This window comes from Neolamprologus multifasciatus, chromosome 15 (assembly GCF_963576455.1).
Source record: "Neolamprologus multifasciatus chromosome 15, fNeoMul1.2, whole genome shotgun sequence".
In the NCBI taxonomy this organism is placed as follows: domain Eukaryota; kingdom Metazoa; phylum Chordata; class Actinopteri; order Cichliformes; family Cichlidae; genus Neolamprologus; species Neolamprologus multifasciatus.
The window spans coordinates 14,155,323-14,183,233 of NC_140453.1; the positions used below are offsets into that span (position 1 = coordinate 14,155,323).

Here is a 27,911-nt window from a genome sequence, read left to right on the forward strand (position 1 = left end):
TTCTACTTGCCCCATCTTACCTTTTGTAGATCTACGACATCTCCTTTCCTCTCGCAAACCTCCGGTCTCCGGAACGCGATTGGCGGACTTTGACGTGACGTGATTTACGCAGGCAAACATGGCGGCATTAGAGCAGTGGATGCTTGTTGCCTTGTGAAATTTATGAGGTAAATATTAGCTGCAGCTAAGATTTTGTTGCGTGGAACCCAGATAGGCGTCACTTTGATGCGATTAACTTTTCCCAGCGGCTTTGGCGAATCGTAATGCCGTTAATGCTTAAAAAAAGTCTTAAAACCGTTTCAAACGAGTGGCTAGTTCTGAGTTGAAGACCACGTTGAGCTAATTTTCCCCCGTTTTATTGAAGTGTTTCAATGGCTGTGCTTCTTTTCTACTGCTCAGGTTCAATATAAATGCTGCCATCAGCAATGACATGTTGAGACACTGAACAGTTTGGGGTTCTAGTCTCACGTCATCAGAAATGGCAAACGTTCAAACGCCACACGAGAAGGTGGTCAAATCCCATGTGGAGCAGAATCCTCCCCAAACCTCCCAGACGTCTAAAGGCAGCTACTGCATTTTGTGTCGCAGCTGGTATTTGAAGCATGTAAGTGGCTCTTAATTCACCGAAGCATCTGGATTCTCAGTAAAGATGAATAACATGCAGTGTTTAACCTGCAGCTCTTTATAGATAATTTGTAATCTTGGTAATATGTCTCTAACTACAGGAAGCACACGAGCATATGCACAGCATGCTGCATCACAGAGAGCTGGAGTCAGTGTTGGGCAAGTGAGTACTGTGTCTAATTTGTGTGTTTATCACTGCTGATGACAAACACTTTTTATTCAGTCAGACATACAGTGCAGTGCAAGAGTCTTGAACCACCTCTCTTTTCTTTATACGTTGCCTCGGAGAAGCCAAAACCTTTAGCAGTTTTTCAAGTAGCCTTGAACAATATTGAATTCTATTAAATTTTATTTATATAGCGCCAAATCACGTTAAGGTGCTTTATATTGTAAGAAAGAAAACTCTGAAATTCAAACAATCCCCTTTGAGCAAGAATTTGGTGACAGTGGGAAGGGAAAAAAAAACCTCCCTTTTAACAGGCAAAAGGAGGGGCAGCCATCTGCCACAAACACTTGGGGGGTCATAAGAGAAAGTATGGAAGAAAATTACACTTTTCAACACTTGAACACAAGAAACAACACTTTTCTATTAGCAGTGGTCACAAAAGACATTATTTATTCCTATCTCTTTAGTTGAATCTATAAAAATGACAAAGTTTCACTGACATATATATTTTTAATTCTGACAGTACATGTTGTACCCTTTCTTGAACAGAGATTCCTTTCATGACTGTCAGGCATGCAAAGCTTCCTCCATGGGTTTAAATGAGTATGCCCAGCACATCTCGACCGTTCAGCACAAAGCCAAGTTGAAGAGCTTGATGTCCAAAAATGTGAAGCCCCTGTCTCTGTTTAAGACTCTCAGCACAGAGTCTATAACCCGGATCAAGGAGAGAAACAAGGCACTAAAAAGAGAGAAGTAAGTTTTTCACCTGTTTTTAATAAAACGATTGGAATTTCTCCAGTTTATAATATGTTGTTGATGGAAACGACTGCCCCCTTTTTTTTCTTCTCCCGTCGTAGGAAGAAAGTAACAAAAAAAAAGAGAAAGAAACTGAAGCAGGTGGCTGGTCAGAGGCGTGCTCATTTGTCAAAGGGAACCACCAAAACAAAGACTGGTGCATCCAAAGTGGAAAAGCATAGACAGTCAAAACAGGTGCAGCTGGAGCAAAGGCAGAATGATGAGCACAAAGGCAGGAGCAATGGTGTCGTCCAGAACAAGGAGAACAAAGTATCCAGTAAGCAAAGACCTCCTCACAATGCAGAATCAAGCCTTCATTGTCAAAGCAGGAGACTGGCTCCTATGTCTGGAGAGCCCGAAGGTCGAAGCTGGCATAACGCTTCTGTCAACAATCAGCCCTGCCGAGTCAAACTTGTGACCTCCCAAATGGAAAGATTTGTCAAGACTCAAGGGGGTGCCACCGACCTCTGGCACCAGATGGCAGGACCTTCTGTGAGCCAGTACAACTATCGCAGCAGGAAGTATAATGATGCAACAAACACAGTCTTCACCAGCGACCAGCTCCCTGATAATGGAGCCATCATCTTTGATCGGAGCCAAGCTGCGACTACAGGGCAGGAAAGTGCACGCCGCTCAGCTCAACCTGCACCGGCCAACAGCGCAGCTCCTATACGAGAACTTGATGTCACTGCCATGCTGAAGCAAATCAGAAGAGCGCTGGGCATGAGGGAGCCATGCAGAGCAGACCGAGAAGCCCGGAGACAGAAGAGTGAGGCCGGCGTCCAGGTGGCTGATCCCGTGACCTCACAACAAAGCAGAACTGAGGCAGAGCAGCCAGCAGGCACCTCCGCTCCAACTGAAAAAGCTCAGGACTGTGAAAAGAGCTCAGGAGGTGCAGACAGACTGCCAAACAACGGGAATAATGCATCTCAGGTGGCCACCAACGGCCTGACTTCACCTAAAGGATGTACCGAAAAGACCGCTTCACCTGAGCCCGACTCAAACAAACCTAAGGTTCGAATTGCTCACAAAGCAGGCCAAGCTCATGGGGAGAAGGAGGCTGGATGTAAATCAACTACAAACACGTTGCTTAGCTTTTCAGGGGCCAGGAGTAATCAGAACTGGACTGCAGGGCATGAGGAGGTGAAAAGGAAGGCAAAAGGCAGGCAGAGGTGAGGAAATTGCCATGCAATAAGGTGTTTCGTTGTATTTGTGCTTTCCCAGTTTGGAGTTGATATTTCTTTATGTTATTTGTTGTCACTGTTTAAACTTTCAGGTTTGGAATTGAGTTGTCGAATCGTCCGACTCACCAAGACAGCTCAGTGCGTCCGCAGGACTTTGACCTGCCGCTGTCCGAAGGCTTCCACTGGGAGTCGTTTCCAGACTCTGTTTCGGTGCCACACTCGACTGTTCCCCCTCCATTCCGAGACACTGCTGATACTGAGCGTGACACAGGGACACAGTCGGACTCTCAGGTTCAGGAAGCTTCAGGACAGCCGGCTGCAGCTCAGGATCCTGGCAGCAGCCAGACAGCTGCACAAATACAGATGAAAGTGGAGCCAGACTTTGAGGATTTTAATGCAGATTTAAGGGGCAGCACTAGTGCCAGCAAGAGGAAACACACCACGGTGACGGTGATTAGTACTGCATGCTGTGACGTATTTCCGAAACATCCAGTTTGTCGATGCATTTCAGTGGTGATTTGATATGTTGCAGGTTGACGATCATTCTGACAAGGAGCCAAGTGGGAAAAAGAAGAAAACAAAGTCAAACAAAGGTGATTCTGATGATTAGTAAGATTTTTTTTTAGGTAACAAATCTTTTTATATGCAATGAAATATAAGAAATTGGAACAAACATTGTCACATTTGACCTCTGACCTCTCCTTCAAGGCCAATTGATTGAGCTTAAGGTCAAAGTGACAATCATGCTATATTTAAAACGATGTTTCTTGCTGCCATTGTTTGTATTGACATTATATTGGGGATGATATATGGGAATTCTAAATATCACGTTAACCTTCTACCTCAATCTGCTTTCAAACGTTCATAAACTGTCTTTTATCCTTAAAACTATGCTTAAATTCTGAGGCAGCTTAAGATAATGTAGCAGTTTTTTGAGGTGTGGGGGGGTCAAACATTCGTCAGTCGTTCCCACTTTTTTTTTTCCTCCACTTGCAGATCAGGAACAAATGGACCAGCTGTTGGCGGTGTCACTGCGTGAGGAAGAGTTGAGCCACTCATTGCAGAATTTGGACAAGTCTCTGGTCCAGGCTCGTAATGCCCTGCAAACTGCGTATGCAGATGTCCAGAGACTTTTGCTACTGAGACAGCAGGTAATGAAGAAATGTCCAATAAATAAATGTTTGACCTCAAAGGAGCCATTCATAAGTTTGGGTTTTTCTGCTGTTTTAGTTCACTTCTGAGGTCAACAGCCTAAGAGCCAAGCGCATTGAGATCCTGCAGGGGATGCAAGGTACGGTAGATGTACACCGGCAGTGAAAACGTGAACTCAGAATGGTTCCGTGGGCAACAAATGCTTTTCTCTCGTCTTTCTTAATCTCTTCCAGAAGGGTACTCAGGAACATCATCATCAGCGGGAGCTGCCAGTGTTCGATCTCCCTCCATTCCTCTTTCGAGCCTGTTACCTGGCTCCTCAACAACTCAGCAATCAGCTTCCACAGCTCCAGCATTATCCATCACCCCACCTCTTCCAGCTCCGCTCGTTTTAACAGTGAAGCAAGAAATGTGCCATCGGTCAGTTGGACAAGCCAGCCACTTGTCCACAACAGTGCCCAGTAAAACTGATGCTGCTCAGGTCCCTGTGAACCAACCCGTATCTTTGTTTCCCTCCCTGCTGCTCCCACAAACACACTTAGCAGCTCCCTTAACTGCTGCTGCTGCCATCGCTGCCAATCAGTCCAACGCAGAGTGCTCCACATCTGCAAATATACTTCTTTCTCTTGAATCATCTGCCAGGCAGCAGCAGCAAGAAACAAGAGCGGGATTACAGGACTGTGCAAAGACAAAGATGGTGGCCAAAGAACCAGAGCCAGCCGGTGGTAATCCCGAAAGAGAAAAATGGCAACCTGTGGCAGATGACAAGGGGAACGAGAGCGACGATTCTGTTGAAATGATCGATCGCTCCAACACGGAGGTCATAGCCGTCGATGAATCGGACTGTGAGGACTCATTTGGAAAAGATTTAAAGGTTCCGGCACAGCCACAGGAGCCGCCTCACTCTGTGAATGCTGAGTTCAGCTCTGCAAGCACACAAACATCTCAACAAAGTCAGGACGACAGGTGAGGTTCACGCTTTGGATCGTTTCAGGGTTCCAATCCTGAACTTTACAGGAAAACTAATCCATTTCTCTCATCCCTTCAGTGAAATTAAGCCGTCAGCTTTGGAAGGGAAAGATGCCAACACTCCTGCAGGTGAGTAATCTCTGCTGTTTGTCAGCAATGATAAAACATACTGCCTTTTTTGAGCTAAAATTTACCATGAAAATTTCAAATATGTATTATATCTTTTAGATTCTTAAAAAAAAGAAATAAATAAACCTAGTCGCTGTTATTTCAGCATCCGTTGATGATGAGGAGCCATGCTTGGGAGAGTTTCTAAATCACAGCGGCCCCGTGAACAGCCTTCAAGTCCACAATGGCGTCCTGTACACGTGCTCCGGGGACAACACGGCTCGGGCCTACAGTCTAGTGGTATGTTCTTGGCACTTCAAAATTTTGTCCATTTTTATCTCTAGCATTTTTTTTCAATTTGAGTCTCTGAACTGGACTACTCAAGTATCTTTGTGGCATTGGTGCAGTTTTTAATGAAATGAGCTGACAGTTAACCACGAGCAGGATTAAAGTAGGATTTGGCAGGCATTGATACACGCTGGGTGTAGAATTACTAACTATACCAGCTGAATTCAGTAAGATGTAAGCAGATATTTTGTAAGATATTTGGCTAATTTCCAGTTCCTATTTGCTAAAATTTCACTTGCAGTTCCCACCTGTGAAAATAACTCATCTACTAATCACTCATCTTCTTGTTCTTCTCTTTCTCACATCTTTCTTCATCATCAGTGTCGCACATTATTGTTTCTTCTCTCTGTAGGAAACGCAGCAGATTCAGTGTGACAAACTGTGCAGAAACCTTGCAGACATGCTCCTCTTTAGTAGGCAGCTATAAGCTTAACTACAGCAACCTCAGCTTTACGTGTGCACCATGAATGCATCACAGGGGTGAGACGTGGTGTGTTCAAGGTGTAAATGAGCCGTGGGACGTTATTTCCTTATCACTGAAGTATCTCCAGGCCATCACCAGAAGCAACACCAGACTGCAGCGTGTGAACTCATATCAATATGCACTAACCTGACTGCCAGATTTAGTTGCTCATTAGCTGAATGTTCTGGAATGCTGTCTTTCCAAACCTTTCTGGTCCACTTTAGCCCTGACTATGGACAGCATAGCAGATTGTAAATGGGAATAAGAGGTTGCTGGCAGTTGATTGGAGAAATTGGTCGTAAACTTGCAGTTGTGCCATTTAATGTGGTGGTTTCAGGTCCAAGCCACAGCTTTTCTTTGGAAGGTAAATGTGCTCTGTTTCTGATCTGCATTGCACTTTTACAAGTTTTACTACCACTCTGTGGTTAGTTAGCCAGTGTTTGCAGACAAGCATTTTTCATGCAAATGGATGGAAACTGAGGGCCATCTGTTGGCGACCAAATCGATCACAATGAGGTTTTTGGTACAGCACCCTCTTTGAGAGGGATTTTAATCAGACAAAAACGACTGAATGTCACTGTTTTGTCTTTAAAGAAATGTATGTCTCTTTTGTCTATTATTAACATCTATATTTTGTCTTATGTATCCAGACCAAGGAGTGCTTAACAATATTTGACGGTCACACAAATAAAATCAACTGTCTACTGGTGTCATCCATCCCAAATATGCCGACACGCCTCTACACAGGATCAAGCGATCAAACTATCCGCTGTTATAGCATAAAGGTATATAATGTCTTGATAGGACTTAATGTGGTTGGTGTTGGACGTGTTTTTGGAAGTAATAAAGTGCTGCTGTCACAAAGTTGCCCACTGGCTGGATTTTAGTGTTAAACTCAGAATGTGTTTGTTGAAGTAAACGTGTTTTATTTAGCATTTATTGATTTTGTCTTATAATCGACTTTTTTCTGCAGTCTAAGAAGTGTTTGGAGCAGCTTGCCCTTCCTGACAGAGTGCTGTATTTGCACATAGCCTGGAATATTCTGTATGCTGGGACTGCCAGCGGATCAGTTGCTAGCTATGATGTAAAGGTCAGTGAAATCGGATAATTACATGCCATAGTGTTCATTTAAAAAAAATCCCTTCTCTTCTTTCCAACAACATCCTCTTTGATCTTTTTAGACTCTGAAACAGCTCGATGTGTTCGAGTGCCACGGCCCACGAGGCGTGAGCTGCCTGGGCACAGCTCAGGAGGGCGCTCGCCGGCTGCTTCTGGTCGGATCGTATGACAGCACTATCAGCGTGCGCGATGCCAAGAGCGGCCTGCTGCTGCGGTCACTGGAAGGTCACACCAAGACTGTACTTTGTATGAAGGTGGGGAAATTCTACATCCTTTAATAATCTATTTTGTCCATATCCATTTCATGTTAAAAAAAATAACTCTTAGAGAAATTCATCATAACTCTTGCAGATCTCCTCATCTCGCTACTAGATATTTCACCACACTATGAAGCAAATTAGATAGAAAAGGCTGAAACAAGATTAGGCAATAACAGACCACAACAGCTGTTGGCCAGACAGTAAAAATTGTTATAAATGAAAATACAGTACTACTTTTTTTTTTTTTGTATTTGAAAATAAATTAAATGTAAGTTGGAAGTCAAAGAATTAAGTTTAGCCCAAAGCTGAAACGGTTATTAAAGTTCTCATAATCAACATCAAGTCTGTGTTGATATCAGAGTCAACATTCAGCATGTGGTAAAACTTGATAGTCATAAAATGACAACAGTGAAAATGTTTTGGCTCCTTTTAGTTATTGTTATTTTGTTTTCTGTATGTGTGGGAGGAAATGGTTGGCTGGTGTTTGGTTTATTACCTGCAGGCAGCACTTCTTGCATCTTGTTGACTTTGGTTGTTGTTGTTGTTTTCAGGTAGTGAATGACCTGGTTTTCAGTGGTTCCAGTGACACATCTGTACATGCCCACAACATCCATGTAAGTGACTTGACTTACTTAAAAAAGATCAATGGAATTATGCTAGCAGGAGTTATTAGTGTTATTTTAAGAAAAAGTTGAATTCTGTTTTAATGTTTTCTTTTTGTTTTAGTTTTTTAGTTTGGGTGTTTTTAGTCATAAAATGTTGATGTTTTATCACATGAAAGATGCAGACACCAAATCATTTCTGCTAGCATGAGGATTTTTCTTTGTTTTTTAAGCCTGGTTAGCAGTCAACCATAAAAGGCTCATTTTCGTCCGGCAGCCGCGTAAAAACTCAAGTTTGAAAATGCAATAACTCAAGAAGAAGGTGGTGAAGGATTTTGAAATTAACACAATTGGTGCATCTACTAAAAATCTCAAAAGAATTTGAATCTCAGGGAGCTCAAGATCAAGGTCAGAGGTACTTTTTTTTTTTTTTTTTTAAACGTGAACAGAATAAATTGAGAAAGATGTCACTGAAGATTTTTGAACTACTAAAAGTGTCTGACGACTTCTAATCCTGGTAACCTTGATCTCAAGGTCAGAGGCCAACTTTTGTGAAAATCACTGAGGATTTTCGGATTTATAACATAGGTGCTTCTACTAAGAAGCTGAGGGCTATTACTGTTCGCTGCCGGTATTTTTAGTGTAACTTTAGTAATGTGCGAGCCTTGTGCTTTTGGTAAGTGATGCATGCTTGTTATCGTTTAGTTTTGTTGCCATGTTTTCCTGTCTGCAGACGGGCGAGTTGGTTCGAATCTACAAGGGTCACGGTCATGCTGTCACATCAATTGTCATCTTGGGGAAAGTGATGGTAACAGCCTGTTTGGATAAACTGGTTCGAGTTTATGAGCTACAGGTATTATGACTCTATTTTCTTCCAAAATAGAACAGAAAAGAATGCAACAAAGTCGTTTTTGAATGGATGATTAGGTTACTATTTTTTTCTTTTGTAAATGACCGTTACAAATCCATTTAGACTTTAAATGCTGTGCAGCATTGGTTGATGCTACATATTTGTCCCTGTGCATGTAACTACACAATTTGAGGAACTTTGATTTTTTTCCCCCACCTTTTTGGGTATTTAAAAGAAATCATTTTTATAAAAACCTTTGTGTGTGTTTTGCTTTTTGTTTAGTCTCACGACCGGCTGCAGGTATATGGCGGTCACAGTGACATGGTGATGTGCATGGCTGTACATAAAAGTGTGGTAAGTGCAATTAAAACCGGTCCAGCTGTATTTTTTTTTTTGTCTTTTTAAATATAAACTTGCATGGCAGCAGTTCATACAGGAAGGGATGCATAAACACTGCTGACTTGTGTCTCTGTGGTCGATTGCTCCACGCGCAGATCTACACAGGCTGTTACGATGGCAGTGTTCAAGCTGTAAAGCTCAACTTGATGAAAAACTACCGCTGCTGGGTAAGAACCTGATGTTATAAACTGGAACAGTGACTCCTGCAGCCACGTTCACACAGTGTCTTTTTCTTGATGATTTTTTGTTGTATTTGCTCTCTTTCCAGTGGCAGAATTGCTCTCTGATCTTTGGCATGCAGGATCATTTGCTACAGCACCTTACTAAAGATCACAGCAACCAAAATCTGCAGACGGTCAAGTGTCGCTGGAGAGGCTGCGACACTTTTTTTGCCACGCAGCATTCAGTCAGACAGGTAGTGAACAGTTTGTTAGCGTACCTCATTAGCTAGGCTATGTGTTTTCTTCTTGTGGTTCATTCAGAGAGAGCAGTTTGTCAGTTTTGTTTGCATTTTGCCGCAGGAGCTTCCTGAACACATGCAGACTCACGTGGAGAACGACAGTAACGTGCAGCCCTGATGGGAATGGTGGTAAAGTGATGCAGCAAGCCAGGGTGGAGTCTCACACGCACTCACATTTTTGTTTCCAGCTTGTCATTTTGGTGGTAATCTGAGATTTCAAAGTCATCAAACTGCAAGTAAAATTCAGAAATTCTCTGAGATTAAAGTTAGAAAATTGAGAGAAATACACGACACAGATTGTGTTTCAGCGAGAATGAGCAGCGGGTGATAGCTTGAGCTGGAGAACATGAGCTTCTAAATCATCTAAATCACTCTATTGCTTTCTCCTGTAAATGCACAGTGCTGAAAATCACTAGTGTGCTACTGATGGTTATAAAATAAAGCATAATGCGATGACTCATGCAGTGCAGGCATGTAAACCTGATCAGCATATCTATGCAGAGTTAAGCCACTTGGTTTGTTTCTTCCTCTCATAAATGTGTCAATTAATCTCAGGCGATTTGTATTTTCTCACCGCTTTGTGAGTTAATAATAATATTCGGCTTTTTTCCTCTTAAAATATTTTGGATTTTTCTCCTATATTTACCACTTTAATCCCACAAAAGTGAACTTCTTTTCCTTGGACATTTATAACTGGTATTTTCTTGAAGTGCCACTAATCCATTAGATCATTTCATACTTTGTAATTTGGATTTATTTGATAATTAAAATTGTTTGTCATGAATATCATTCATTTGTATGTGAAGCTAATAAACATGCAGAAAATTGAGGAACGTGTCAGAATAACTGTGAAGTAGACTGTACGGTGAACTCCACCAGCTGATGATGTTATGGAAGCTTGTGTTCGCCACTGAAAAAAAAGTTTGCTCTCTATAAATCAACATTTCAGTTTCAAGTCTTGAAATTTCAACTTACTCAGAAGCACCTTAAAATTTTGGGGTATTTAGTAAGCCAAAATTTTGAGATGCGCAACTCAAAGTTTCAACTTTGTCTGGCAATTTTTAAAATCTTATTTATTTATATTTTTCCAGTGGCAGAATTGAGATTCCGTATGATACCCATGAGTTTTCTAGGAGACTCCTCGACTCCCCAGTCAGATGGGAGAGATCAAAGATGATGCAGCAGAAGCAGAGATACTGTATTTCTTTGACACATAGCTGAACCGCCATGATTTTGTTCATGCAAAGCCTCAATTCTCCTGCTTATTATTCCTTTATTTTGTTAGCTGACTTTTGGTTTTCACATTTCTGACTGTAACTCTTGGAAATCTTCTGTTTCCATGTTTAACTTTGTTCTACATCATGTATTTGAAACCAGGCTGTCCAAAGACTCTCCAGCAATCTTGTATAATAAAAGTCACGCCTTAATTTTAGTACAGTATGTATTTTATTTTGTTTAATACCTACTGTATGTGTACATCAATAAAATGACAACAAATAATCAGTGTTTGCCTCCACTTTAAAATAAAAGCATTGATAGGCACATATTCTTTACGACTTAACAACAAAGGGAAATTCTGCATCTGTGCGTGTCTTTTTACATTTCACATTAACATCTGATGTAACCTGGTTATCAGAGCTCAGAAAACCTACTTCTTATCTGTTTTAATATTTAAAAGATTACAGGAATAAACCTGACCATTAAATCTGAATCTAGAGGAAATTGGAGCAATGACGAGCTACGTCATGAAGTTTATTCCAATCACACGTGATGAGTCGCCAACTGACATGGACATGATCTATGAGTACATCGTCAGCTGAAGCCACTGTAAAGAGAATAAAAAAATAATTGTCATTTACCGTAGCACAGCAAAAGGCACCTTAATGATACCATTTCTGTGTTTTGGTTTTTACTGTGTGACTCAAGTCAGCAAAAAAGATATTAGAAACACCCTTCAGTGAAATGTAGTTTTCACTCTGTACAGAGTACACTTCTCGATTTCCGTAGTTCCAGGCTTTTCCACCCTCATTTTATTCCTACTTTAAGTTTTATTCTTTACAAGGTCACAAATGACCTAAATAGGACCAGATTAAGTTATGGAACGAGGCACAGAACAGCAAAAATAAGAGTGTCTTACCTCCAGGACGTTGAGCTTGATTATTCCGTCTCCATCTTTGTCAAAGGCATTGAATGCTCCTGTAAGAGACACAACAGATTATGGAGCTGGGTAACTTTTCAACCACTCAGAGCTGTAAAAATACATTAATTCATTCTGTAAGATAATTAGATTCAGTAAAGTAAATTTAATATCACTATATCATCATAACAATGTCTTAAATCTGTCAAATAGGTTAATAATCAGTCCTATGCAAGTGTTTTTGGCACCAGATGTGTGTGGTCTGTACTTACTGAACATGCCTTCTAGCCTCACAAAGCAGCAGATGTAACTATCAAAATCAATGTTCAGCCGTTCATCTGCATAGCGCATGGCTATGATGTCATACAGTTGTTTGTTGAGTTGAAACCCTAATATGGAGATAAAAAATATATATATATGTAAATTACATCATTCTCACATTAAACTGGAACACACGGGCAAGGAGTGCATTGGCAAAATATGTTAATTCTAAAAAGAAATAATAATTATTGTGCTACAAATGAAAAATCTGCAAGTTTTTCTGCTCACCTGCATCATTAACAGCATTCCTCATCTCGAAACTACTGATAGACCAGGTTTTATCTTTGTCGTAACGTTTGAAGATGAGCTGCAGACCCAAAGTCGGACAATCAGATAAAAACATATCAAGCGTGAGCAGACATCAGCTGTGGTTAAAGCTATCCTACCTGCCAGTCCTTGATCTTTTTCCACAAGTGTTTGAACTCCTGCAGATTCAGCTTTCCTGTCCCATCAGTCTGAGCACAAAAGCATCAGTCATGGAAACACCTGCTACGTACTGTTCAACCCAACTGTTTTACTTTGACTTTACAGAATAAAGTATTCACATAAGGTGCAATATTCTGTTCTGTTACTGGGAAACTGGGCAAACAGTAGAGTTATGTGCGCGCAATCCTCTAATTGAAATCAGTTGAAAGGATACGTCCATTAAGGCGATCATACTCCGACACGTCTCAAGGCTGAAACCTTCTGACTTTATGTTATTATCTGTGGAAAAGCACAGCTCAGTGTGAATGCCGAGCATGCTGGCGGCAGCTGTAATTGCAATCTTTTCTGCGTACTCACGTTTGGAAAGCACGTTTTTTAAGATCGTTTTGAGTTCATTGGCACAGATCTGCATGTCCTGAGGGAGCGATGATTTGTTTCATATTAGCCGATGAGAGTCTTTAGTGTTGTCCTCAAACTAACTGTGCAATACTCACATCACCAGCAATCTGTTGGTAAATAGCCCTGAACTGCTTTTCCTCGTCGGTTTCCTCAGGTTGGAGAAGTTTCCGCTGAAGGAGAGAGGAAAGAAATTATTTATAAAGACAGGTTCACAAAAGGAAACGTGAAGGAAAGAAACACTGATGAACTTTGCTGTGCAGCAGTAACTAAATATTAGAAATAAGGTTTCAAAGTTCGAATGCTTCTAACTCAAAGAGTCCAACACCTGTAGTTGTGGAAGAAGAAAGTTTTCACAGGAATCTGTGCAGTCTCATGAAAAACTAAAACATGGCTGATTCAGTCACTTGTAGAACAATAACCTGAAGTAATCATTTTCTGTATGACTTTATGAGTCTTTACAATGTTGCGTCAGTTCATTGGGCACATTTGTGCACAGGACCTCGATTCTTTTCTTTTTCAGTCATTCTGTTGTAGATTTGTTGTTGCACAACCCAGTTTCAGCTTTCGGCAGCTGTTGACAGATGGCCTCACATTTGGATCTAGAATACTTTGGTATACACAGGAGTTTATGGTTGACTCAATGACAGCAAGGTGTCCAGGTCCTGTGGCTGCCAAACAAGCCCACAGTTCTTCCAGTTCAGTTTCTCTGAGCATTACCTTGGGGTGAACTTGGTGATACATCCTGGGAAGATTGTTGCATCGTATTGACACACAACAGAATTTTTCTCATCAGTAAACAGTCAAAACCTCTGATTTAAAGAGGTACTCCCACTTTCTGATGATCAATTAATCAAGTGCATTTGATTACAAGCACCTAAAAGCACTAACAGTATATGTCGTTTCTGAGAGGACTGCAAAGAAAACTTGTGAAAACTTTTTTACACGAGTTATGGATATAAGTTTTAAAACTTAAGTTTATATAGACATATAAGCGATCAAAGTGGCACCTTTGAAGAATTCCCTCTTTCATCAATTCATGACCCAAAGCATGCATCCAAATCAACAAAGACTGGTTTCACCAGAAGATTAAAGTACTGGAACGGCCCAGCCAGAGCCCAGACCGGACTCCACTACTGAGTCTGTGTTTGGCTTTGTGGGGAAATAATTGTGGATAATCTTCTTTCTGCCAGAGAAGGATGTTTCCTGATGTTCGAAGCAAGAAATTTGGGTCATTTTCAAAAGGTTTTCACTTGAAGATTTCACTTTCATTTTACACAGAACGCTGTACACTCAGTCAGTCTCTATTTGGTAATACTGTGCAGTATAATGTAGTCCAATACATCTTCTCTATCATAGGATGCATTTATAGCACTCATAATAATCAGTTGCTGCTGACATTGTTGTAAAAGTGTAAATCAAATTTCATATAAATTAATAAAGTCATATTTAAAGGTAGTGTTACACTGAAATAGATTGACAAAGTGTTTTGCTTTGTTATTGCTGTTCTTGTGAGCAAGTCACAAAGTTATTTAATTACCATACTAACTGGTCTTTATAGGCATTATAAAGGGAAAACAGGTATATCTATAAGGTGTAACATTAAAAAGAGGTTTTCATGGCTTTTATCAGTCTATTTAATCATTAAATGATTGGATGTGTTTCTCTATGATACCAGAGGAGAGCAGCATATGGGAAAAACAAGACTGCGGACAGCTAACATTAGAGTGTCTCGACAGGAAAACAGGTGCAGCTGAGTTACTTGAGCTCTACTGGCTTCAGACTCAATTGTTTTATTCCCAGTCATGTTATTTGATCCAGTAAAGATTGCATTTTGGAGTCATCAGTCACCTGATGACTGATGACTCCAAATATGACAGACATGAGATATGACAGACATGAGCTGTTTGCCATGTGACAGAAGACTCATCATTAACAGTTTATCTGCTTCCACACCAAGGACATTACCTTTGGTTTCTTCTTCTTCTCCCCCCGAATCGTGTCGTGCTCGATTTCTTTGCTGGCCAGTGCTCTATCTGACACAAATAAAATAGGCTGGCATGTAGAAAAGACAAAAAGAATTTAAAAAAAGAGTCAGTTTGCAGTAATCCCACTGGTCATAAACTCTACATTTAATATTGTGTCGGCAAACACTCTAATAGCTGACACGTGTTGGAAAGGGGCAGTGAAGAAATAGCACGGCAAAAAAAGCAGCCTAACAATCCAACTGCTACAGACATTCATTACCTTTTCTTTCTGTTTCTTTTCTTGCTGGGGACCAATAAGATAAGGAGAGACAAAATGATTAAATGAGATGAAATGGAGGAGGAAACACTTGGAAGTTCAAGTCTATTAGTTGGTCTGAGTACAGAACATATGCATCAGAACAAGCTAGGGAAAGTTCAAGAGTAAAGTTAATGGATATGTAAGACACAAAGCTGGGCTTTACAATCAAATTCTAACCGACATTGCAGTGATCTGTAGGACATGCTGATCTGAAAGGCATATTAATGCAGACTTTAAACAGGGAGTGGGATGTTTAGTGTCATATTCGGCCAAATATATGTATGTATGAATAAGAGGGTGGGCAGGGCCCTACCACTTTTTGTTTGAGCAGCCAATTAGGAGTGAGTGAGGTTAAGTGGAAGGGAGCTTGTTTCATACAGTGGATTAACTGAGGGGGGTGCACCTGGGATACATGAGGGTTATTTTGAACCAAATATATGCAAAGCTACTTAAGTTGAGTGCAAGAATACGGAGTTGTATGTGAGCATAGTGTTAAAGTTAAATGTGGCATCTAATGACTGTCTGCTGCACTCCATGGAAAGATGAATTTAGTATTTTGATCCTTCTTGACGTGGGATTTTCCCCCCAATATTCTTTATTTTTTCTACTTTTCATCGCTAGTGCTTTGGTGTAAGGAACTGAACCTGCATATCTGTATGTATGGATTAACAACCCCGTCTTTGTGTCCTTCATCAGAGTCCTTCAGTTATATTAAAACGGAAGGAAAAAGAGGTGATCTCCATTTCCATTTTGTACAAAAGAAACAATTAAAGAAGATATAGTATGGTTTACACTTCCTCAAACAGTCAATACACTGTCACAGCTGAGAAAGTCCATTATCTTCATTAACTGAGTATGATGAGGGAGTTGAGTGCTACAGTAAGGATGTGATGCAACCCTAACTAGCAAATTTGGCACTGTATAAATAAATAAATAAATAAAATTGAATAGATGTTTTTGAAATACACTCACCAGCCACTTTATTATGTACACCCATTCAACTGTTTGTTAACACAAATCAGCCAGTCATCGTGTACATTTCTTCAACAGCAGCAGAAGAACAGGAAACCGAGGCTACAGTTTGCATAAGCCCACCAAAATTGGACAACAGAAGATTGGAAAAAAAATTTGGGTGGTCTGAGTCTCAATTATGGATGGTTGGATCAGAATTTGGTGTAACCAACATGTAGGCACAGATCCATCATGCCTTGTATCAACAATTCAGCCTGCTGGTAGTGGAATAATGGTGTGGGCACCTTTTGGTCTCCTTAGTACCAAAAACATTTAACTGCCTTAAATGTTTGGGATGTGGGGGAACGGGAGAGTCCTATCATGTGTGCAGCTGACAAATCTGCAGCAGCTGTGTGATGCTATCATGTCAGTATGGACTAAAATATCTGAGGAATGTTTCCAGCAGCTTGTTGACTAAATGCCATGAAGAATTAAGGCAGCTCTGAGAGCAAAAAGGGTACAACCTAGTACTATGAAGGTATACCTAATGAAATGACCGGTGAGTGTGTGTGATTAAAACAGGTTTCTAAACAGGAAAGATAAACCAGCCTTTCAGTTTACAGTCCACTGCAATAAAAGCAAGAACATATTTCAACCCCACTGCTTCTAACATTACGCTGCAAACCTGCGTTTGATCTAATCCAATCGTAGTCTCTGCCTCCCTGTGGAGAAAAGCAAACATACCTCAGCAATGCTGCCTTTCTACATCTTGTAATTTTAAAAGCAATTTGGCTCTCAAGAAAAACACAATAGTAACCCTTACTCTGATGTGCTCTGCTTCTCAGAGAAGACCCTGAGGATGAACTCTCCTTCTTCGTGGGGTTTAAAGATTGTGGGGATGATGACGTACTCACCGGGAGGCAGACAGAAACGCTCCGTTACCTCCCGCAGGTTAATGTAACTCTTGCATTTTGCCTTGGAGGCTGTGTAGAGGAAGAAGTCCTTCTGCAGATGTTGATTCTGCCCACACATCTGCGAACAGGGGTGTAGAAATGGTGACTTGTTAATGATAGCAATAAAAAATATTATAATGTATTGTAACTTTTCTTCCCCCCCTTTTTATACAAGTGAAACTTCTCTTGGGGATACAAGCAAATAAAGTGAAAGATGCAAGATCATCATACTTCCTTCGGCACCTGCAGAGACACAAAAGAAGTTAAATATCAGGTTAACTTCTCAAATCCTGGACACGTGTGTACTTTCTGAAGAAAAAATGAGGTGTGATCACTACCTCGTAGATGGAAAAGCCTATGGTGAGAAATTTGGCCCCTTGATAGCGCTGCATCCTTCGACCTTTCTGCATCAGTGCCACGACAACAGTGCAGGCCACCTGCTCGTCATCCGGGTCATCGTCCTCCTCATACAGCTGCAGACGATACTGAGGGTTTGTCCAAAACGTGTCTGTAAAATACACAAAGTAAATATGCAGCACAGATTCATATAAACACGAATTATGTAAGCGAGAGTTTTTACAATATCGTCTTTTAAAGGATGAAAGCTGATCCAAAAAGAACAAAGCCTACCTGGGAAGTTCCTACAGCCACCAGCAGAGCTTCCTCTCACCCAGCGACCCTCGTGGACCGACACTGTCCAGGTGTTTCTTTCATCCCCCTGCAGCGTGTCGGGGGTCAGGTTGCACATCTCCAGCTTGCTGAAATTCTTCTTGAAATCAGCAAAGGACATCCTGAAGTGAAACACAAAAGAAGTAAAAAAAAAAAAAAAAAAGGTGCTTGCTGAGTAAATACAGTCACTAGGTTCATCATTCCCTCACAATGCAATGCAAACGAATGGTTCTCAAGTAGGAAAATGTTAAGTAAACAGTGGCAGAACAACTCCAAAGAGTTTTACAGATATTTGAGTACAGTTGAATACATTTAGCATTCACCTGGGTTTTATTGGCTTTTGAAATTTGACTGTAGTATTATACTGTAAAAAGTTAGAAATTGTATCTCTTTGCAGGTTCATTTTGTAGTGAACAAAACTGCTTGGTGGGTGGATGGATGGGTTTTGCTATTTATAGGTTTTTATCAGTAGTGGGGCAACAAAGAGGCCATGCACGGTGGCAGTTGAAAAGTCATTCTATATACAATGATATCTCAAAGTCACCATAAGGTGTTTGACGCTAAGCTGTGATTTGAGCTGAACACTAACAGTGATAGTAGCTATATTATACTGTAGTAGTAACTTCTCACAAAACTGTGGAGGAAAGATTTAAAAAAAAAAAAAAAGTTAAATCATTATGGACAAAAAGGTGTGTGGGAAGGTGTTTCACTCACCAGAACTCACTTTCCTCTATGGTCTGTTTTTTCAGGTTTTCTCTGTCTGCAGCGGAAATTGTCGACCATTCCTTTGACCTGTGGAAAGATCAAATTTCCTAAATACAAACTAAGCAAATAGGAGAGACTATTTTTTTAAATTATGCCGGCAAGTGGTGAGACCTCCACTACCATCATGTCTTACTTAAGGGTGATATGCTGCATTATTTAAGAGTAAAAATATACAAACTTTGCACTCCAGGGTCCTTTCCAGAGCACAAAACCCCAGGGATTGCGCAAACGAATCAGGCGAATTCTTGTGTCCTTTGAAACCTCATCACACTTGCAAAGAAGCAGGAAAAAAAAAATAACCAAAAAAATGCCTTGTCCACCAGACGATGTGCATTTACATGGATGTCTCACTCTACCTCCTCCAGGCTTATGATGGAATAGGCATGACCCCTGACCAGCCCCTGCTCAGTCCGACTCTCCAATTCACTCTCTGAAGAAACCTGACAGACAAAGCATACATCATATGTTTTATTATTAGACTCCATAGTAGCTTTGACTGATTCACAGTTCAAAATAATCCTTGTTTATCCTACACTTGGTATTGTTGTGGACACTCAGTTTATTCCCTGTCCGAAATAAGTCATTTTAACTCTAAGCCATTTCAAGCCAATAATAGCAAAACAGCAGGTGGGTGGGGCTGTGTGCCCGAGAGTTATATATGACAGATATCTGCTCTCTTTGACAGAGCTGAGGGGAGGGAAAAAATGTAGAAAACTTTGTGTGAAATCTGTGCATTTGACTTGCTAACACTTAAAATAAAATGAAAGAAACATGACAAAGATTGATGCATTAACCTCAAACACATACATCTATGGAGCAGCCCATCAGTGAGCCTCTCTCCAGCGCATTCTTCATGATCTTGTAGAGCTCTGTGGGATCATCAGACAATTCAAAGTACTCGGTAACTCCACCTGTGAAATCCTCCATGGCTTCCAAAGTGTTCCCTCCTTTCAGTGCCTCATAAGACCCGTGCAACCTGAGAGAGAGGTCAATCATTCTGGTCAGTGTGCTGACGTGTGTTCTCCGGGGATGATACTTTTCACAGAGCTGGCTGCCAATTCGGGAAATATGAGGACGCTCGAGGTGTGTCACAAATCAGTGTGAGAGTACACTGCAAAAGTACATATGGCTCAGTAACACAGTTCATAATTGGTTGCTAAATCGCAGTTCAAGACTGAGATTCGTTGTCCAGACTAAAACATTTATTGAAAAACCTAAATTTGCGTTAAAAACACCTGAAACAGTTCAATTCCAGACTTTTTTTCAATAAGAAGAAACAAGAACTGTCGTTCAGTGTATGGACTGGAAATCTGAACCAAGCTGAACAGCAACGCATGTCAGATGATGGTGTGCATGACTGCTTGACTGCATGGGACATTAATAGGCTCTGCTTACTTGGCATAAGCTTTTTCCAAAAGAGCGCTCCAGAACTCGTTCTTTCTGAAAGACTTTGTGAAAACCAGCTGCTTGTTGCAGGTGGGAATGCGGTCGTCCACGACGACATCAATCCACTCGCCATAACGCCAGAACTGAGTGTGGAAACGACAGAGAAAATCATTGATGACACGGCAAAGTATTTTTACCATACAAAGAAAATAAACATGATTTATTTATTTATCAATTTTAAGTAAGGCGAAACAACTGATAACTTTTCATGTGACATGTGAAAAACATCTTTTAAACTTTTATCATCAGCTCAAAATGTGTTCTATGCCCTGGACTACTGCAATTCATTGTTTTCAGGAGGTCCAAAAATCTCCCTGAAAAGCTTTCAGTTAATCCAAAATGCTCCAGACAGAGTACTGACATATAACTGACATATAGGGACTATAAAGAGAGCATATTTCTCCTATATTGGCTTCCTTTCATTGGCTCCCTTTTAAATCCAGAATTGAATTCAAAATCCTGCTCCTCACATACAAGGTCTTAAATTAACAGGCCCCATCTTATCTTAATGACCTTTTAGCACCATATCACCCCATTAGAGCACTTTGCACTTAGTTGTTGTTAATAGAGTATTTAAAAGTAGAATGGGAGGGAGAGCCTTCAGTTTTCAGGCCCCTCTTCTATGGAGCCAGCTTCCAGTTTGTATTCAGGAGACAGACACTATCTCTATTTTAAGATTAAGCTTAAGACTTTCCAACAATTGCATATAGTTAGGGCTGGATCAGGTGACCCTGAATCCTCCCTTAGTTATGCTGCAATTGGTGTAGGCTGCTGGGGGACTCCCATGATGCATTAAGTTTTTTCTTTTCAGTCACCTTTCTCACTCACTATGTGTTAATAGACCTCTCTGCATTAAATCGTACTTGTGATTAATCTCTGTCTCTCTTCCACAGCATGTCTTTTATTCTGTTTTCCTTCTCTCACCACAACTGCTCGCAGCAGATAGCTGCCCCTCCCTGAGCCTGGTTCTGACCGAGGTTTCTTCCTGTTAAAAGGGAGTTTTTCCTTCCCACTGTCGCCAAAGTGCTTGCTCATAGGGGGTCATATGATTGTTGGATTTCTCTCTGTATGTGTTATTATAGGGTCTACCTTACGATATAGAGCGCCTTGAGGCGACTGTTGTTGTGATAAAATTGAATTGAACTGAATAAACATGAAACAAAGATTCTGGGGAAATTCTGTCTGAAAAAAGGCATCAACATTTTTTATTTGACAGAAATATCTGTATATCCTTCATCATATCATATGTTTCACATTAATAGATACTATAGTATAATTCCATGTTGACATATTTGGATTTTTTAAAAAAGGTTCATTTTAAAGACTGAGCTATGAGTGAACATATTCACAATCAGGTTATTAACACTAAATACACTCAACAAAACCAAACCAAGGCGCATTTTTATACTTTATCCAAGAACATAAAAATGTATTTATAAAAAATTACTCTCCCACTGACCAAATGATCACAGTAAAAGACTAATATATCTTTTTACTTGGTTTTCCTTTTACTAGAAATTTGACACACATAAAATGGTTTTCTGTTAACAGCACGATGCCCAAAATGTCACATTTCAACCTGGAAGTGGAAGATGCCGGCATAGTTTTCGGTGAAGTTCTGGTCCGAGGGAATAACTCTGTACAGCAGCTTCTCGTTCAGCGTGAGACAGGCGATGGCAGCCAGCAGCCAGCAGTCACCTGTCGACAACAGATTGATGAGCTGTGATTTCATCCAAACAAATTACTTCACAGGGTAACAGAGTTGTCACACACCAAATTGCTGCAAGTGTCAGAATTCGAACTCAAACTCAGGCTCGAGGTCAGTAATTGTCCAGTGTGCTCAGTTGCCCCATGGCCAATATAAAATCAGCCTGCAGATGAAACTGACACTTACACTGCTCGACTTAATGTTTTCAGGCTCCGGTAGCTGTTTTGTTTGCTGTCATTCATTTTATAAAAATTAGTTAGAGGCAGGGCATTTGATAGTAAACTGTTCGCACTGCCAATTTAGAATCACTAATTAACCTATTAATTAAAACCATGCATGTTTTTGGACTGAGTACCCGGAAAGAATCCACACAAACATGAGGAAAACATGCAAACTCCACACAGAAATGCCCCAGCTGGAGCTTCTTGCTATGAGGCAACAGTGCTAACTTAACATACAGGCTTAAATCACCACTGTAATGTCTTTTCAAAAGAGTGAAATGTGGGTAAAATCACTTTTTTGAAAGCGAAGACAGTTCAGATATTACCTAATTCTCCCTGACAGATGTCTGTTCTGTTGGCTCCATCTATGATGAACTGGGGGTTTTCACAAATTTCCTGGAAGACAAAAAACGTCAGGAAGGGAATTTTTTTAAAAATATGTTATGAAATCTCAGTCGTTTCACATTATGAAAGTAATGATGTATTTTCTCATTTAACCGAAGGATGTTCTCCATGACATAATGCATTTGTTATGTGTCAGCAGACGACGAAAATGACTAAAAGGCAGAATAATTGTTCTTTCCATGGAGAATCGGTATAGAATCTCAATTGTTATATTTTCTTCATCCAGGAAGTGAAACTCTTGAGATTAAAAATCTCTTTTGCAACACTTCCTGCATCCTGACAGGCAGTTACCCCGTGAGAAACCTGAGCCCCAAGAGAAAACCCAGCCCCTTTCTTTCTTTGCGCCACTTTTCCTTTGGTATCAAACTGCATGGAAAAAGTTGGCTTTGTATATAAAACCAGAAACTTTGTTTCCAAGTTATTTGTACAGATTAAGCTCCTGATTATAATGTAACTGATACCAGACAAAGGTTCTGTACGGCTGTTTGTGTTCATACAACTTTAATATCTGCTTTCAAACATCAAATGTATGTTTATTCAGTAATTTGTATCACAAAATTATTTTTCGACATCAAATTATCTTGATCCCAGAGTTTTGTTATGTATGTTTAAATATATGATATATTTTATACATGTATAAATCTGTAATGATTTTAAAACCTGTTATTTAAAAGCTTAGGGAGAGGGTGGCAAAAGCTTGGAAAAATAAGTGGTGCTAAAAAGAAACAGCTGGGGAAACATTTTGCAATTAAATAGTTTATTTGGCAACAGGTTAGTAATATGACTGGTTTAAAAATAACTTATTAGAGAGGCAAAGTTTCTCCAGAGTAAAGGGCAAAGCTTCACTAATCTGCAAAGAAAACTGAATTCACGAATTGTGGCACAATTTTAGAATAATACTCCAAAATGTAAAATTGCGACAACTTGGAATATTTCATCATTTAAAGTGAATAATATCATCACAAGGTTCAGAAACTCTGGAGAACTCTGTGTATCAGAAAGGCTGAAAATCATCATTGGATGGTCATAATCTTTGGGAACTGAGGCAGCACTGCACGATTCTGGCGTGGGAATCACTTCCAAAAATCTTTGAATGTGGACACAGCTCATTCTGCAATCCGCAAATGCTTTGTGATGCAAAGAAGAAGCCACGTATGAACATGATCACATCTATAAATCTCATTTAAAAACGACTGAAACAAACTGAAAAACTGTTCATCTCTGAATCTACGATCGTCTCGGAATTCAGCCTGTGCATCTGAAAAGGCACTATCAGCGCTGAAAGGTATATACGGGTTTTAGAGTGACATGTGCTTCTATCCGGACAACGTCTATTCAGAGAGAGCCTTACTTATTCCAGAAACACAATGGTAAACCACATATTGTGTCTATTAAAAAGCACAGCTTCGTAAAAGAAAAGTCCCTGTGCTGAACCTTTTCAGAATTGGGTTTGTAAATATCCGTCTCCTCAACTCTTCTCTCCTCGTGTCATTTCCTCACCTCTTTTGGGACGGATTAAGGTCTTTATTTGAGGAGTTTCAAAGATTTGAAGCTTGTGAAATGATAAAGGGGATTTGTCCATCCTGACATGCTGCCCTGGTTTGCTTTCTGTTTTTACCAAACTTCTTATGGTTAGATTTCAGATTACCGCTTCCCCAACACTCAATTTATTTGCAATATAAAATATATAAAATATAAAAGCTTATATTTCTGTTGATGGAAAACTAAAATCTGGATTTACAACTGAAAGCAAGTGATGTAATGCCTTCTGCCGGCTCAGGTTTTGGAACCATGAGACGCCCTCTGCATTCACTTCATATTTACATGGAAGCTCCTGTTAGAGGCCCACTGGTATAAAAGACCTCACCTCATAACTCCTGATTACAAATGTATTTGTAAAACAAGGCATTGTTGTCCGGACTGTCTACTATAATGTATATTCACACACATATACATACATGATTTCAGCATTTGACTTAAGTATGAATTATGCTGTGGGTCATACATCTCCATTGTATAATACAGCCTTTGACTAAGGCCATAATTCCCCTGAATTAAAATGGAAAATGTATTTTATTTGAAATTACAACATAGTTAGATTTGGTACACAGAATATAATGTAAGCAATTTTTAGTAGTGTGCAATTTCATAATAATTTTGAAGAAAAACAAACTATTTTTCCCCATTTTACATCATAAAATATAAGAATGCAGTTTCATGTTCCTGATTTAAAGCACCCTCCACAGCTGACCCCTGTGTGGCATTCAAGTATCACTGATCTCAGCTGAGTGTCTCACGCTTCAGTGGTGAAACATGAAGCAGCAATCAGCCTTCATGTTAGTGTTATACTGGATTTACAAAGCAGGCATTTAAGAATGGGATTAGTGAATAATGTTGGGTTGAAAATTATTTTCTTATGATTTAATGAAAATGTAAAAAATATATCATACCATCATGCTGAAAGGAATAGACAGAAGAGCCATATTTATGCTGTTCATACAGGTTGTGATTATTAATGCAATACATATATGTATTTATTTATTTTTATTTAACACCTTTTATAATCTTGCACCCGGGTTTTTAAACAACTTTTTATCCTAACTTTTGCTTTTCTTTTCATTTTTATCATACTTCCGTGAATTTTGTGTAATGGAATCAAATGCCTTTGTACAAAACTAAAAAGGGGTGAATAGGAAAAAAAATGTAATACTTCCACTTTGTTGTGGTTTTAACTCCACTTCCTTTATCTGATATCATATATTACACTACAGATTTCAATTTTTTTGTTCTTTTTGTTCGCTCATCCAGCCAAAGGATCGATGAGCTGATGTCATGGCGAGGCATCAACTGTCCACAAATCTGTCTGCCCACAATTGACAAGAACTAGGTGTGTCACGAAGTGTATCAGTTTAAAGCTCTTAAATCCATGACACATACCACAATGTTGATACTCAAAGTTTTTTTGTGCATATTTCCAACCTGTACATGCTATGCAAGGTAAGAAATATAGACACTGTAGCTCATAAAGCATTTATATTATGAAGGAAACATTAAATATGCTAAAGGAAAAAACAGCTGATTAGCAAGGTGTCCAGTTGGATCCACTGATTTATTTACTATGTAATGATCCAGGTGGTCATCTTACATTCGTGAGCTAATATTTGGAATAATTCAAAAAGAGCATTTTACATGATTCATAAGTTTTGTGTAACAGGCAGTACTTTTCTCATCGCTGCTTCTGCCTCTTGGTGTTAATGTCTTTCTCAGTGTGTTTGCATGTAACATGAACATGTCTGAATACCTTTTGCCAAATGCCACTTTAACGACTGTCAGTCTGACTTATTTATCGCTAAAGGCAAACGCCCTGGAAAAGTATCAAACCCGAGGTCAATGCTGAGTTGCCACTTTGAATCCCAGCACCAGCTGAGTGCGACCCTCTGCGTGAGAGTCACAGCTGTCTGTGATTGTAGAAGGTGATAACCGAGCGCAATGCGTGAGCCACCATGCAACCGTCTGAACCTGACACTCCAGCCGTGTGGTGTGGAGGAAGTGATAAGGTACACAGATTTAAGAGAAGCACCTATGTAAACATGTAAGAGACTCAATCGCATTATGTGCAACTTGGCCTAAACGACACGATCCCTGAAGACTGGCACTCACCGACGGACGTTTCCATTCAATCTTCATTGAAGGTTTACTACTGTAGAAAAGTGAGGAGTCATCTGCAGGGAACAGAGGGTCTTCAAACATAACATTCTTCTCCACATATTTGTCTCGCAGCTCCAGAAAGGTCTTAAGACGCTTGGCATCTTTGACGGCTTCATTCCTGCTGAGAATTGCTGAGTAGATGGAGTTCAACCCTGCATTTGGGTACTCAGCTTTGGTATCCAGCTGGAAAGATGTCTCAGTTTCATAAAGTGCTTTCACCTTTGTTTCTTCAACGAGAGGCACTTTGCCGTCTTGTTTCTCATCTCCCATCTTGTTAGTGAACTCCTTGGCCTTTCCTCGGCTCTCTCAAGTGCAAAACGGAAACTCTGTTGCACAAGATGCTTCAAAATAGCCCCAAAAACGTTCTTGTAACCTCCCTGATTCCAGTGCTCACTTTTAGTTCCTTTATTTAATAAAAAGTGCTGTCATGGGTCATGGGCAGCCACCAGTCTTGCTCTCACACCAGCACTCACTGTTGTGTCCCTGGAGCTCATTGAACCTAATTATAGACCTTTTAAAAGAGGGGCGGGGGCTTCTCAGAGGGAAACTCTGACCCTGTCCTAACATTTCCAAGTCACAGTGAGAGGTTAAAAAGGGTGATCCATATTCTAAAAGAGCTTAATCAATTTTTTTTTAAACTTTTGACAAGAAAATCTGCAATGTGGGTCAAGATGAGACTAGAAAATAAGCTGCTACTATAGTCTGGTGTTCACTAAAAAGTCCTCATGCCATTTCTTAAAAAATATTAATTGAATTGTTGGTTAGTCCTTTTTATAATGTACAGCTTGATAATTACTACTTTCATACAACAGTCAAAGATACACTCACTGGTCAATTTGTTAGGTACGCCTTGCAAGTACCTGGTTGGACCCTCTTTTGCCATCAGAGCTGCATTAATTCTTCATGGCATAGATGAGACAAGGTGCTGGAAACATTCCTCAGAGACTTTAGTCCATATTTACATGATAACATCACACAGTTGCGATGTGAGGAGAGATGTGAATCTCCTCTTCCACCACATCCCAAAGGTGCTATATTGCATTGAGATCTGGTGACTGTGGAGGCCATTTTAGTACTGTCAACTCATTGTCATGTTCAAGAAAACAGTTTGAGATCATTTGAGCTTTGTGACATGATGAGTTATCCTCCCGGAAGTAGCCAGGTAGATGGGAACACTGTCATCATAAAGGGATGGACGTGGTCAGTAACAATACTAAGGTAGGCTGTGGTGTTGAAATGATGCTCAGTGGGTGCTACATTGTTTTTCCAGTCTTCTATTGTCCAATTTTGGTGAACGTGAACGAATCCGATCTGCTTCAACATTGTATGTTTTGTGTGCTTCAAAGATGTTCTTCTCTATATCTTGGATGCCATGACTGGTTATTTGTGGTTATCTGACACCTCAAAGCGCTCTGGGAAGTCATCTGCAAACTCTTTCTGACCTCTGGCATCAATGAGGCATTTTTACCCAAAAAACGTTGCTCACTGGATATTTTCTCTTTTCAAGACCATTCTTTGTAAACGACAGCGATGACACCAACAACCAGGCCACAATCAGAGTCACTTAAATCATTTTATTTCCCATTCTGATGCTGAGTTTGAACTTCAGCAGGTCATTGTCAGTTAGTTACACAGGTGTACCTAACAAAGTGGCCAGTGAGTGTAATTAAATTTACATACAATGGGCAGTGAGGAAGAATTATTCTGGAATATTTCTGGGAATTTAAAGAGTTCACCTTTTTTGTAACTTTATCTTACCTTGAAACCACAAAATATTAAAAATGCAGCATAATACTACACAAATATCTACATATCGACAGAAAAGGCTGTTATACTATCTATAAATAAATATTTAATGCAAACTCTACGATATTTTGGATTTAATAGCTTTGCACAAACCTAATTATGTACAACACAAAGTCAAAAGTCAGGAGGTAAACATTTTCAATTAAAAAATAAATTAAGTGGTGTGTTCTGCTTAAATTTGGACTCAATTTAAACCCAGTTTAATTCAACATTA

At 40.0% G+C, this 27,911-nt stretch overlaps 2 protein-coding genes across 4 annotated transcripts; one reads left to right on the plus strand and one right to left on the minus strand.

Moving 5' to 3' along the window:
• The first annotated feature begins 42 nt into the window (after positions 1-42).
• znf106b (zinc finger protein 106b) lies at positions 43-10,999 on the plus strand. Of its 2 annotated transcripts, XM_085133842.1 has the most exons (21): positions 43-167; positions 400-604; positions 726-787; positions 1,340-1,543; positions 1,648-2,757; positions 2,862-3,219; positions 3,302-3,362; positions 3,766-3,920; positions 4,000-4,060; positions 4,155-4,887; positions 4,970-5,019; positions 5,165-5,298; positions 6,460-6,594; positions 6,783-6,899; positions 6,991-7,182; positions 7,740-7,802; positions 8,524-8,643; positions 8,923-8,994; positions 9,135-9,206; positions 9,308-9,454; positions 9,561-10,999. In XM_085133842.1, the coding sequence occupies exons 2-21, from the start codon at positions 479-481 to the stop codon at positions 9,615-9,617; spliced, it is 4,029 nt and encodes a 1,342-aa protein (XP_084989968.1). In that variant the 5' UTR covers positions 43-167; positions 400-478; the 3' UTR covers positions 9,618-10,999. The 2 variants fall into 2 exon arrangements, with proteins under 2 accessions (XP_084989968.1, XP_084989969.1); XM_085133843.1 differs by having other exon boundaries at positions 100-604.
• Positions 10,927-26,378, minus strand: capn3b (calpain 3b). 2 transcript variants are annotated; one of them, XM_085133863.1, is made up of 23 exons: positions 25,844-26,378; positions 22,105-22,174; positions 21,429-21,547; positions 19,799-19,932; positions 19,211-19,379; positions 18,760-18,843; positions 18,582-18,673; positions 18,353-18,430; positions 17,600-17,760; positions 17,308-17,477; positions 17,201-17,212; positions 16,840-17,048; positions 16,702-16,738; positions 15,027-15,050; positions 14,748-14,834; positions 12,878-12,952; positions 12,741-12,798; positions 12,598-12,662; positions 12,344-12,412; positions 12,186-12,264; positions 11,909-12,025; positions 11,637-11,695; positions 10,927-11,324 (listed from the first exon to the last, which is right to left on the minus strand). In XM_085133863.1, the coding sequence occupies exons 1-23, from the start codon at positions 26,159-26,161 to the stop codon at positions 11,298-11,300; spliced, it is 2,313 nt and encodes a 770-aa protein (XP_084989989.1). In that variant the 5' UTR covers positions 26,162-26,378; the 3' UTR covers positions 10,927-11,297. The 2 variants fall into 2 exon arrangements, with proteins under 2 accessions (XP_084989989.1, XP_084989988.1); XM_085133862.1 differs by lacking the exons at positions 15,027-15,050; positions 17,201-17,212; positions 17,308-17,477; ... (7 more) ...; positions 22,105-22,174; positions 25,844-26,378 and having other exon boundaries at positions 16,840-17,181.
• Positions 26,379-27,911: the final 1,533 nt, after the last annotated feature.